The 12141-nt window shown below is 39.1% G+C and overlaps 1 protein-coding gene across 2 annotated transcripts in view; it reads right to left on the reverse strand.

Annotated features, from left to right (window-relative positions):
• The window catches only part of ASPG (asparaginase), a 47841-nt gene that overhangs the window by 26425 nt on the left and 9275 nt on the right, over positions 1–12141 (reverse strand). For both annotated transcript variants that reach the window (XM_075150956.1, XM_075150955.1), the window contains exons 3-6: positions 11453–11564; positions 8702–8827; positions 7196–7279; positions 6005–6131 (exon numbers count right to left, since the gene is read on the reverse strand). In XM_075150956.1, coding sequence (XP_075007057.1) covers positions 6005–6131; positions 7196–7279; positions 8702–8827; positions 11453–11564 — 449 coding nt within the window. The remainder of the gene's footprint in view (positions 1–6004; positions 6132–7195; positions 7280–8701; positions 8828–11452; positions 11565–12141) is intronic.

Here is a 12141-nt window from a genome sequence, read left to right on the forward strand (position 1 = left end):
ACCTTCATCTTCCCAGACATAGGAGATGACAAATGCAGTTACTGTTGCCGCTAATCACCTCCAGAGTTTATTAGGTAGTTACTAACGATTAAATAAAATAGCAAGGATTCAATTAACTCCGATTACACATTTAGAGCCAGAAGCCAGCTGTTTAACTAATAGTTTGTTTATGTTGCATTATTAGAAGCAAAGTCATGCATTATTGATTTCAAAATTTTACTACTTCAGTGTAGAGGTGCAGCATTGGTAGTGCTGATGGCTCCTACAAGGCAGTGGAAGAGGTTTAACAAACAGCAGCCAACAGTTCACAGCATCATGCTTCAATGAAAGTAGACCATGCTGTAAAGCTACCTGTTTCCCCATCATGATTTAAGCTTTTTAGATTTTGGAGAAACTCCCAAGCAGCAAGACAGATAAAAGATCTGCGTGCATAATACTGACTTGCTTTCAGCCATGCGGAGAGTTACTCATACCAATTACTGCTGCAATCTCTTGCAATCAGCAGACAGCCATTTGCAAGAAAATTCAGAGTACATTTAAAAGCCTCCATTGAAGCCTACTCTATTGCCCCATTACCAGAGATAGTAAAAAGTACACAATCCATTAAGTCAAGACAGAAAACAGCAGTCACCTATAACACTTCACCAACTTTCCCTTCCTGTCGTGGTGTCCTGTCAGCAACTAGAGCCTCTGTAGGTTCTTTCTAAAAAAATACTGAGAGTCGTTAAACAGATCACAGGCAGTTGGCTTGGCATCATGTTTGTCCAACCAGCCACACTTCGGCACATGGATTCCTAATGCTCTGGGAATGGGAGAATAGAAATGTAGACCATTTCTACAGTTTCTTTTTTTGTGCTAAGCTGGCCAGCATGGTTCTGAACCACCTGGTTGGATTTAGTAGTTAGCCAAGTAGCTCTCAAAGGCCTTCATGAGCTTTCCAGAGCGAGTTAGAGACCTGCGGGAGCTACACAGGTGAGTGCAGAAAGCCGTGCATTTGTTTTGCTTGAGGTTCATCGGCCTGGCTAACCACATTCACTTGTGAGCACTGTGCTTTAAGAAGCAGCAGTGTTTAGCAATAAATGCAATCTTTTCAACCTTCTAACACACAGATTAATTCTTTAAAAGCAGCCACCTCTATAAGAAGGGATGGCAATAAAACTGGATCAGAGCTTTCTTTCCTTTATCCTCCATAAGCTAGGAGTCCCTGCCAAAACTTCACAAATGCATACTACTAAGTTTGGCAACTATTAGCATCCCTAATGCCTGTAACAAACTTGAAGAATGAACTGAGGAAACCTGCCTTGGCATGGATCACTAAAATATTGCCAAAAATAGAAGACCAAGGAGAGAGATCAGAGGATAGGTTCAGAAGTCAGACCTATACCAGGCCTATACCTGTACTCTTGGAGTATGCTCTACCAAATAACATATCACCTTCAAGATAAATGCAGACATAGTACAGTGATGTAATTCCAAACTATATTAAAAAAAAGAACTAAAGATTGTCCCTGAGTTAACATTCTCTTGGTCATGAACCTCATCAGCCTACATAACGTGCTCGGTACTGCAGACTCCACAGATGTCAGTTTTCCATTAGACAAATGAGTCTAAAAAGCAGAACAAAAGGCAAGTGTGATGCAAGAGCCAAAGACAAACAAATATACATAAAAGCCTGACTTCATCTCAGATTTATTCAGAACTGTTGTAAGTGAGGCAGAGCGCCATGCAGGGGAAAAAAAAAATTTAGAACACACCCTTTGCATCCTCCATCTCAAAGATTACATCCACAAAAAGGAAGAATATTTACGTCACATAGCCAAGTTCAAGCATCTTCACTGTACTGAATAAACCAGCTGTCTTGCAGCCTACAGTCATACCACACAGAAATCTTCTTTTTGTTAAATAAATTTTAAAAAATTTAAAAAACCCTTAGGAATCACTAACAGTTCTTAAGTAAGAAACTGATATACAAGCAGGTGAAGTACAAAAAGCTGTATATATCGGTGTTCATAACAGTTTTTTATCCTACGGATAAGAGTGACTAATTAGGGATATTCAGTTTTGGCACAACACAGAGAACAGTAACCTGTTCTGACTTGGATGGCCTGTGCTTGTAAAAAGTTTAACTGATATAGTGTACTGCATTATGTAAATATGGATACAAAGCTGAGGAACAAACATAAGCTAGCTACTGGTCTTGCACAGCAGAAAGTTTTTAAAGCAATGTACATAAAATAAAGAGGTAATGGCTATTTATATACTGTATCCAAAATGGCTTGGGATAGAAAAGATTGCATTATTGAAGGAGACTGCATTCAAGATACTAAGGCCTTTTGTTTATTCTTCCATACAAAACCATCACATAAACAATACTCTACTATTTCCAATCTCCCCCTCCCTATCAAACACTACAGCTCTTAAAATTACAGCTCAAAAATACATCCTTGTCTTATTCAGCTTTATTCACACACACACATCCCCTATGGTGATAGGGTTAGCGCGGAAAAAACATCAACCTGACTTAAAAATAAAATAAAAAAGAGAAGCAGCCCTAAACAGCCTAGAAAACACAAAAAAAACCCTTTTTTTTTTTACAGTGCCTATGCCACAATGCAGGTTTCAACTTATAATGGGAGAACAGCAACTAAAAGCGACACCTCCCTTAGGAGTGGTGACTGAACTCTGAGTTATGAAATCAAACAAGAAATACAGCTTTTTGTGATTGCAGAGCTCCAGACAAACAGCAACGCTTTCTTCTCATCCTTCTCTGCAGGGCTACGGGCGAGCCCTACCATTATATAAGCTGCCCCGGCGTTCATTACAATTCATGGCGGCAGCCAAGGGGTGGGGAGCACAGGCCAACCTATGGGTGCAAATTCCTGAAGGAGGCAAACAAACACAGACCCCCTTTTTTGGCAGTTTGTTATAAAACAATCGACACACAACTTTTGAAATGAGTATTTAAATTTAATGGTGTCGTTGCAAGAATCAACATGCCTACTTACAAGGGGGGGAGGACCAAAAGCACTTCAGTGAAGAGAGCTGGCATTTGCCTTCATACATAAATGACTTGGGCTTTTTACTATAAATAACCAGAACTGCCAACCAAGACACAGACTTGGCCAGTGACGAATAGCTTCTCTCTAATGAGACTGGTGGGTAGACAAGCCCCAAAGGGCCTTCTAACCTTCTGCTGCTGCTGTACCACAGCTGCACAGTCACACAGGCTCTGTTCGTCCCTACAGAAGTTATGTTTCTCATCATACGGTCCTGTACATGTGCACCACTCCCAGAAGTTACATGCATGTGGGATGAAGAAAGTCCAGTCATCGTAACAAAGCAAGTTTCATATTTGCTTCATTAGGACAGTAGAGAACAGAGGAGACTAATCAGTTTTGAAATATACTGAGACTCTTTACACATTTCAAGTGAATAGTCCTCCTTGTCCCTCCTGTTTTCAAAATATGAGAAAATTAAGGCAAGGTCTTTCATTTGATAAGCTTTAATATCTTAGAAATATTTTCGGTTATTCCTACGTTATCCATTTCATACAGAGATTTCTGATTCTGCTGCAAAAGTATTTTCTATCGGCATTGGGTTTCTCACTCATCTGAGGAGTTTGCTAGAATGTTTCACTTCTCACATGATTGTCTTCAATTGCTAAATTGAAAGTCTTGAGGAAGCTGACACACTGCCCATCTAAAACTGGGTAACGGGACTCTTAGGTGTTGCTAACACAGTTAAGGATCTGACCAAAAACACAGCCCGTTGATGAGATCAGAAATCCACTGGGAGCCTTATCTGAAGGGGGAGCAGGGTAAAAAATGGGTATCTATAATGAAGAAGAGTGCTGCAGCTAGGGAAGTGAAGGGAAGGGGACTAAGCGTCTCCCTTGCTTCTCTGGCTCTGAAGTAGATCGTTGCTTTTATATGGTATGCCTAGCCTCAAACAGCATCTCCTCTCTTCATTCCTGTGTACCAACCCGTGATCGCAAGCTCTTATCCCATTACACTTCCCACTCCTTCTATCCTGTCATCTCTTCCCCTCTGCTTCTCTGGAGTTTTCATTCCCAGCTTCATTAGAACCGGGAAGCCCAAGGAAGAGTTTCTGCACATGGCCTACTCCTCCTGGCATCCTCAGGCTGCTCTCCATAATGCTGAAGCAGCAGGAGTCAGCCGTGTCTACAGTCAGCCCTGTCTACAGGAGCATTAAGACATTATTATACAAAGTCATTTGAAAAAAAAAAGTTAAAAGATGCTAGATTTGTTTGATTTGTTTTTAAAAGCCCCAGGTGGTTCCTTGTCTCCATGAAAGCTTCATACGAGGACTGTACAAGGAAACTCAAGGGAGACAGCAATGTTTCAAACAATTACTTTGGACAAAATAAAGCAGCACTAGTAGATTGCCCATACTATAAACTATGTTTTTTCAGAATGAAACAATCCTTCAATGCTGACACCGTCATCTTGGATAAATGATGCTACCCTAACTGGGTAATCAACTGAAACAAATAAAAATAGAGCCTATCATGCCACCAGTTTTAAAATCAGAAATCCCCAGTGATCTCACTGGGGCATTCTACTGAAAAGATAATGGGACCCAAATATGGGCCAAGGGAAATACTTAATAACTTGCTCATTTTTCTACTATAGACAAGGAATCACAAAATAGTTCCTTCAAATCAAAGAGAGAAATAGCATGCAATTTGCAGCTTGATTTCATTACTGATCAGTCAGTAAACGGAATTTATTTATACCCTATTTGATGCAGTTCATAAAAACCCAAGAAAGAAGATTCTCCCTAATTTACTGCAACAATCAACCGACAGCATTTCTGTTGATTTCAGATACGCCGTATTTGACACAGCACAGTAATACAACAGTGGCAGACTCTCTACCTGAGAGATGTCTTACAGACCACTACAGCATTTCACAGGCTTCCTCAGTTTGTATCTGGCTGCTACAAACACAGCACTTTGATCCTGAAACTTGGTTAAGTAACCCCCACTCATTAGGTCGAAGGGATAAGTTTATTTTTCCAAATTGCAGAATGTCTCTCTCTCTAGTAGTAGAAACCATTCAGAATGGCACGCTGCCTGTCACAGGGCTAGAGCTCCTACTGCCACTAACAGCAGAATTTGGGAACCCCCTCTCATTTCCTCTTTTTGGAAATAATGGAGATTGTCACCAAGTCCTACACTTTTTTAATATACCTAGCCTACCCAAAAGCAGCTCACATAACATGTTATATTTTTTAAACTGTCCTTTAGTACGTTTTTTGGCAACTCCTCATTTGGCTAGACTCCAAATGTGTCCCTCTTCTCCCCTCTCCAAAGAAAGGGTGCCATTTATCCAAGAACAGACATCAGCGCGTTAATGACTTTGCAAACAGGTACTGAAATCTTCATGTAGTTTTTCTTCTCCTTAAAAAACAGACACACAGAAATTATAGGGAGTCTGAGTAATTTTGGGGAAAAAAAACTTCACACAGCATATTCTAGGTCTGCTGTTTCCAGTGCGCTTGCAGTTTAGACAGGTCCTAAATATCCAGTGAAATATCTTACATAATTACATGCATCAAACAGAGAACCTGTTGAAGCTGCAAGTACTCTGCAATGACTCTTTTGCCTGATTTTGGAGTCCAGCATCGTCATTAATGAGATTAAACTCTTTGTTCTTTCAGTCCTCACTCCCTCATTTTTATCTTCAGAGCAAGCATTTTCATGGCACAGGGGCAACACTCCCTCTGGTTAGTCTGGATCTTTAGTCAAAGTCAGCCTAGCTCACATCTATAATCAATAGATAAATGCAGTTGAGTCACAAATTCTCAGTCTTACTAACATTTAAACAGTTTCAGAGCAGATAAAGTGGAGTCAAGCTACAGGGCTTTCAAAGATATTTGAGTTTAAAAACAGCATTTCAACTACATAGGCACAGATTCTTTTCAGCTAGAGTTCTATTGCATGTGGCATAAATTACAAGGCTTAAGAGATGATGTTGCTTACTTGTAATATCAACCTCAGCATTTGCAAGTGGAGGCAGGTTAGGTGAGGAAAAGGCATTGAAACTCCCAGCATCCACCTTAGTCACCCTATTTCCCCTGTACAGTTTATTATAAAAATACAGGCACACCTGCAAGACAAGTAAAGAAACAGGTCTATGAATAAGCCAGTAATTAAAAGATTCAGTAGATAAATACTGTAGTCTGTCCTTTATAAAGTGTTTTCTAAATCTTTAAAGCAACTCAGAGGCTAGTAGATGTTTACAACTCTTACCCTTTCAAAAAGAGTTGGCACATCTGTCACACATTGGTTTAAGAATTTAAGAACAAAACAAGTTAAGAACTAACTAGTTTCGTAATCCTCTCATGAGGCATAGTCTAGGAGACAGCAAATTTGCCTGAGTCCACTTCAGAGATAGAGGAAAGAAACAATGTGGACTTTTTAATAAGTTCATCAGTTATATCTAAATTCAGAGTCCAAAACCTTAACAAAAGGCCTAGTGAAAATGAGGATAACTTTCAAAAGAGTTACCACACATAAATAATCAGGTTCCTTCTCAATTCCCTTAAAGTTTGTCAATTAGAATTTGAAGGAAAAGAGATACCTCAAAGTTGTTATTAGTTATGAAGATCTTGGCCAGTCAGGTATTGCTGTTTTTTTACAAGAACTGGCTTTCGGAGCACGGCAGAAGTGAAATGAGGTGTAACCTGACCAGTTTTCTCTCTGATTTTTGGGCTGCACAGCACCAACATCTTTAAAGGCAGGGTGCTGAGACCATGGAGGTACTTCCACATCCATTGGGTATATCATCCTCGACGCTTCAGGAACTAGAGCTAGAAGACACTCCTACCAGTTCTAGAGCAACTTTAGAACTTCAAAGTAAATTTAAAAAACTGACTTACAAGTGTTTCAGATCCCACATGTTTGCAAGGGAATCTCTGATTTCAAGTCTGCTGCAAGCTACATTTCAGACTTGATAGTCTTTATAGATTATATATGGGCAAAATGGGATATGACTCCTGAGAAAACTGCATGTGCTTTGCCGTGCAAGTGCCTGTTCCTCAGCGGAATCCATTTATCTTCCTCTTTAAGTGCAATTCCTTACTGCCTACCGGATATTTTGAGTATGTAAGCATGGGTCCTGGCTAGAAGGAGAAAAGCAGCTTCTGAGATGGTCTTCACAGGCAAACAGACCTCAGGAATCACGAACTGCCCAGCAAAGAGCAGTGCCCCCAGAAGGTTGGCTCGGCCGTCATTCTGCAACTCGTATATGGGCACCTGAAGAGCAGAGACTGAAATTACACCCTGTCCCTTATGCAAAGTCTACACAGCAGAAGAGAGTCCAATTTATGCAATACAAATACATGAATAATTTATGTAACAATGATTTATGACAAATAAAGTTTCTTTCTTCATCAAAACTATTTTAGACTGCAGCAGATGGCAGGGTTTCCCTCTGTGCTTATCAGACTTCTATAATTTAAGTGCTTAAAAGCTAATATAGAGATTATTCTAGTGTGATTAAGCAGGTTAAAAGACTGATTCAGGAAAAATACAAAAAAGAGAAAGCAGGCATAGTTAAAGTGACTGAGCATAGGAGAAGTGATTGTACAGAGGAAAAGCAATCACCCAGATCATACAGAACTGCCACTATGGGCTTCACAACAGCTCTCTTGCACCATCTTTCCTCATAGTATCGAAAAACTGAGCCAGCAGGTTATTACTGACAGAAGAGGACAAGATTAAAAACTGAATGATGACTTCCATGCCTTTTCAGATTGCCTCTTTATTAACAGAGAGTCAGAGCTCCTTTCAGCAATGAAAAAAAAAAATCACATGCTCCATTGCTAGATCATATGTCAGGCAGATCTCCAAGCAATAAAGCCAAAAAGAAAGTAAAACCTTGAATATGATGTACCATAACTAGACTGCCCCACGTCAAGACAGTAAGTGGGAGCCTACTCCTTCCTAGACTTTTGTATTTTGACTTCAAATAGACCACATGTGAAAGGGAAGTTATGAGATGGGGGAGGGGAATTTTACAGTGCGATGTTTCATCTCTCTTTTGTGATTAGAGCTGTATTTTACGCTCAAGCAAGCTATTCTAGTAAGACAACCCCTCCCCCTCAGACAATATGCAAAGGGCTGATCTCCAGCTAAGAGAATGAAAATTAATAAATGTAGTCTTTAGAGAAAAGGAAACAGACCATGTTAGATGCTTTGTGGAACAGAAATGATCAAAAATGCATCTAATGCTTAGAGATTATTGAAAAAATGATAAAGAATGCAACGATGAGTAACATAAGTCGGGATAACAACTGATGAAGTAAAAAGTAATAAGCTGCAGGGCTTTAAAAGAAAAACAGACAGCTAACAACCAGCAGCCACCTGAGGCTGGAAAGATGCTTCTCTTATAAACCAATTAATACACAATGGCCAATGACAGGCTCTTATATCTTTCTCTGAAGCATCTGGCCCCAGTCATAATGAACTAGTGGTCTGATTAGGTACAGAGTTGTAAAGTCATTAATGATAAAATTTTGGGGCAGATCCTCAGCTGGTGAGCCCGTCAATTCTCACTAATTTCTATCAGCACTGTGACCATTCACCCTGGCCAGAGGCCCGCCCTGCACTACCTTGTTTTGCATATAAAAATAAAAAATGAGGCTTTTGACTTCAACTTCTAATTAAGTCCGTTACCTGAGATCCTGTCAGAACAACAGTTTTACCCAGGTTCTCACACATGAAGGATAAGGCTGAAGCTGTATAGGCCATGGTATCAGTGCCGTGAAGGATCACAAAACCATCGTACTTTTCATAGTGCTCCTGGAGATGGAGAGACAGTTTTCACATTGTTAGAGCAATGCACTGGCATCAGCAGTGAGGTACATACTGCATTACTTTCACTGATGCAAGCAACAGCATAATACTTTAAAGGGTACTACACACATAATTCCTCCTAACGTTACCCTGTTTTCAGTTTAGATACAATTAAGAGTTAATAGGACACCAAGCACTAGAGCCAATAATTCTAATTATGGAACAGTCAAAGAGATTCTTCTATGTATACATATTAATGCAGCATTTTTAAACCAGAAGACTGCTAATTAAGAAAAGCTTAGCAATGGCTTTAAACAGGAATGTTAACATATGCAAATTAGTCATATAGTCTGATTTCTCGTTGCCGCTTTTATTTTAGGGATTACACCATTTACAGGAACAGATTAGGCAAACCAAGGCTATCATAACATATAGAAAAAACAGTCCATTTAATCCGGTGGCAGACAGGCAAATTGCCAGTGTACGAGTGCCCTCTTCTGTTGAAAAGTCATCCTTTCTGTAGCAGATTGTGCCTTCTGCAGCAGAAAGAGGTGAAGAAGCTTCCTGTTGTTCGTTAATGTACATACACTTGCTGGTTTTTGAGAAGTCCCCTAGACTATCAGGCATGTACAGATGCAAAAAGGAATTTTATAATAACTTTAATCTACATTCAGTTCCACACAGGAGTCTTTTTAATGCAAAGCCATGAATTGCACAGTTCATCTTGTTGGAATGAAGTCATCTGCTGGCTTTTGGAGGAAAAAGGAATTGGTTTCTCTATTTTAAGAGTGAATTAAAATTAAATTTAATTTCACTTCTTATGCTACAGTAGGCACACATGCCTGGCATCTCCTGATAATAAGGTCACCTCCAAGCTCACCTGCAGATTTCTACTTGTCCTTTTGCTATTTCTTCACTGATACTCGTGCCTACATATTGCTGCCTACTGGAAGTTTCAGGGGATTTCTGCTTATCTCTAACAAGTTAGCCAGCAGAACAACAGCCAGTGTTGCAAGATCTTCCTGCAGGCCAAACTACAGGGTGATGCAAAAAGCATGCTACATTTATTCACCAATGCAGTAACAAGGTAAGTAAGTTTCAAGAAGGGCTAAGATCACAGAAATACCCACTTGTCCTCTCTAACTCAATCAGTACGCTCACAAATATTTTCAGCCTTATGAACCGTATTAGTTGTGAAAGAACATAGCTTGATTTAAGCTTCATAATGTAAAAGATCAGGTTGGCAATTAAGGAGATATCCCACAGAAACATCTTTGTTTCAGTCTGGAAAGTCATCAGCGTGTTACAGTGCCAAGTATGTGTCCAAGATGAACACAAAGTGGCAGAGTCTATACATAAGTTGGACAGTTGAAGAAGTTTTTTTTTCTCCCTTCTCAGCACTTTTCCCTTGGATTACACAAATTTTTATATACAGAGAAGCTGCCTTCTGTGTACAAGAAAGAAACACTTTTTTTTGTAATAAAACTAATATGCCATTAAGGAAGAAAGGTAAATTCTCTCCTGTTCAGCATGGGATTGCTGCCTTCTACTCTTGGCCCTGGACTTTTCGCAGCTGCATCCCTGCTCCATCCTAGAAGCTCTCCACCTAAACACCAGCTCTGTCTCTTCTCTGCCCTGGCAAGATGCACTCGATAGGAGGAGCATCATCCCTAGTTTGGTGGTTTCAGGATTAGATGACCTAAAGGTGAAAGACTGTTACCTGAATCTTCAGTATCATTCCCTGCATTATTATACTGTTCACATGCATTGCTACAGCTTGGTTAAGGAAGGAAATTTACACTATAAAGCCCACTATCGCAGAGCAAGCAAGAGTGGAAGAGCAGTATCTTACTAGGTTATTTATTTCTAACAGCTATGTATGAATTCCTGGTGTGAAGTATTTGAAACGTTTCGCATTTCTACTTTCTTAAAAGCACACAGCTAAGTTCAGACACAGGGACAAGAGCAAAGAAATACTGATTTTTTAATCTAGAGAAGGATGTAATGAATTTATCTATATATGCAGAAATATCTAGGGCTTTAAACATTTTTCAGTGTGGGAAACCTAACCATGATAGCATTTTTTCTACTGGCTGCAAAGCTAAAGCTAGTCAAGTCCGCCTGTGTCCAGAGTAAGAAAGGCATAAAGACATGAAATTATTTTCTACGTCAATAGCCAACTATTAAGCTATTTGAACACTCAAATGATGTGTAACTAAGTAACCTTCAGTTAAGTCACCTACACCTAAGGATTTTATTCAACATTTTTGGACAGTGAGTTTAAGTCAATGTTTTAGAACATATCAATCTACATATTACGTACCTTATTCAATCATAGCTGCAATTTTCCTATTTCTTTTCTTGTACAGAATTATGACACAGCTTATCATTGGAAGAACTATATAACTTCAATGAGTTTGCAACATTTTCAAAAGGAAAAAAAATCAGTAAGCCTTGTAATCACAGTACTTGTTACTTTGCAAGTAACTAAGCAAGGTGCATAACATTTACATTTTAAATAAATAAATTTATACATATAGCACATTGAATTGTTTTATCTTGCTAAGTATACTAGATATACTGCTGGTTTTGTTTAAGCAGCAAATGAATTCTTATCCCACGCTATAGTACCTCAAGTTTCTTTGCAATTTTGGCCCAGTCCTCTGGCGTCATGTTGGAAGAATCAAGCAGTGGTGAGAGCTCCAGGATTGTGTAAAAAATTCTTTTGTTTTGCTTAGAGACACTACGAAGAAAGAGAATTGGAAAAAAAAATCTTAGAGCTAATATCAGCTCATCACTTTTGATTTTTTCTCTAAATCAGTAGTTTTCACCCTTCTCCTCCCCATCCCCCAAGTCCATGGCAAAAAAACGGTCTTAAATTTAGAACATTAAGTTCCAAGTTTAGAAGTTCATGGCTTGATGTGGTTTAAAGCACAAATCCCTAAATTTAATTTAATAATAAATATAATTTGGGAGGCGAAGAGGGGCTGGCAAAACTAAAGACAGAAAAGAAGAACACAGACTTACTTTGTTTAAGTTTGGAACTGAGTTCTAACAAAAGTCAATATGAAGCCTTAAGGTTTAAAAATGCTTCATAAGCTATTGAGAGGAATCTGTAAAGCTCCCAAGGTTTATAGGGGGTCAACAGAAGAGTTGCAACAACTTTTTGATCCTTTGATAAATATAAATAGATAGTCTATAAATAGATACTCTTTCCTGACACAAAGGGTATCTTCTCTTAGGAGGCTTATGACTGGGATTCATTTTTGTGGCCTTTAGAAGATCCACTCTTCTCAGTTTCTCTCACCTCAGATTTCAGA

This window comes from Calonectris borealis, chromosome 5 (genome assembly GCF_964195595.1).
Source record: "Calonectris borealis chromosome 5, bCalBor7.hap1.2, whole genome shotgun sequence".
Lineage (NCBI taxonomy): Eukaryota > Metazoa > Chordata > Aves > Procellariiformes > Procellariidae > Calonectris > Calonectris borealis.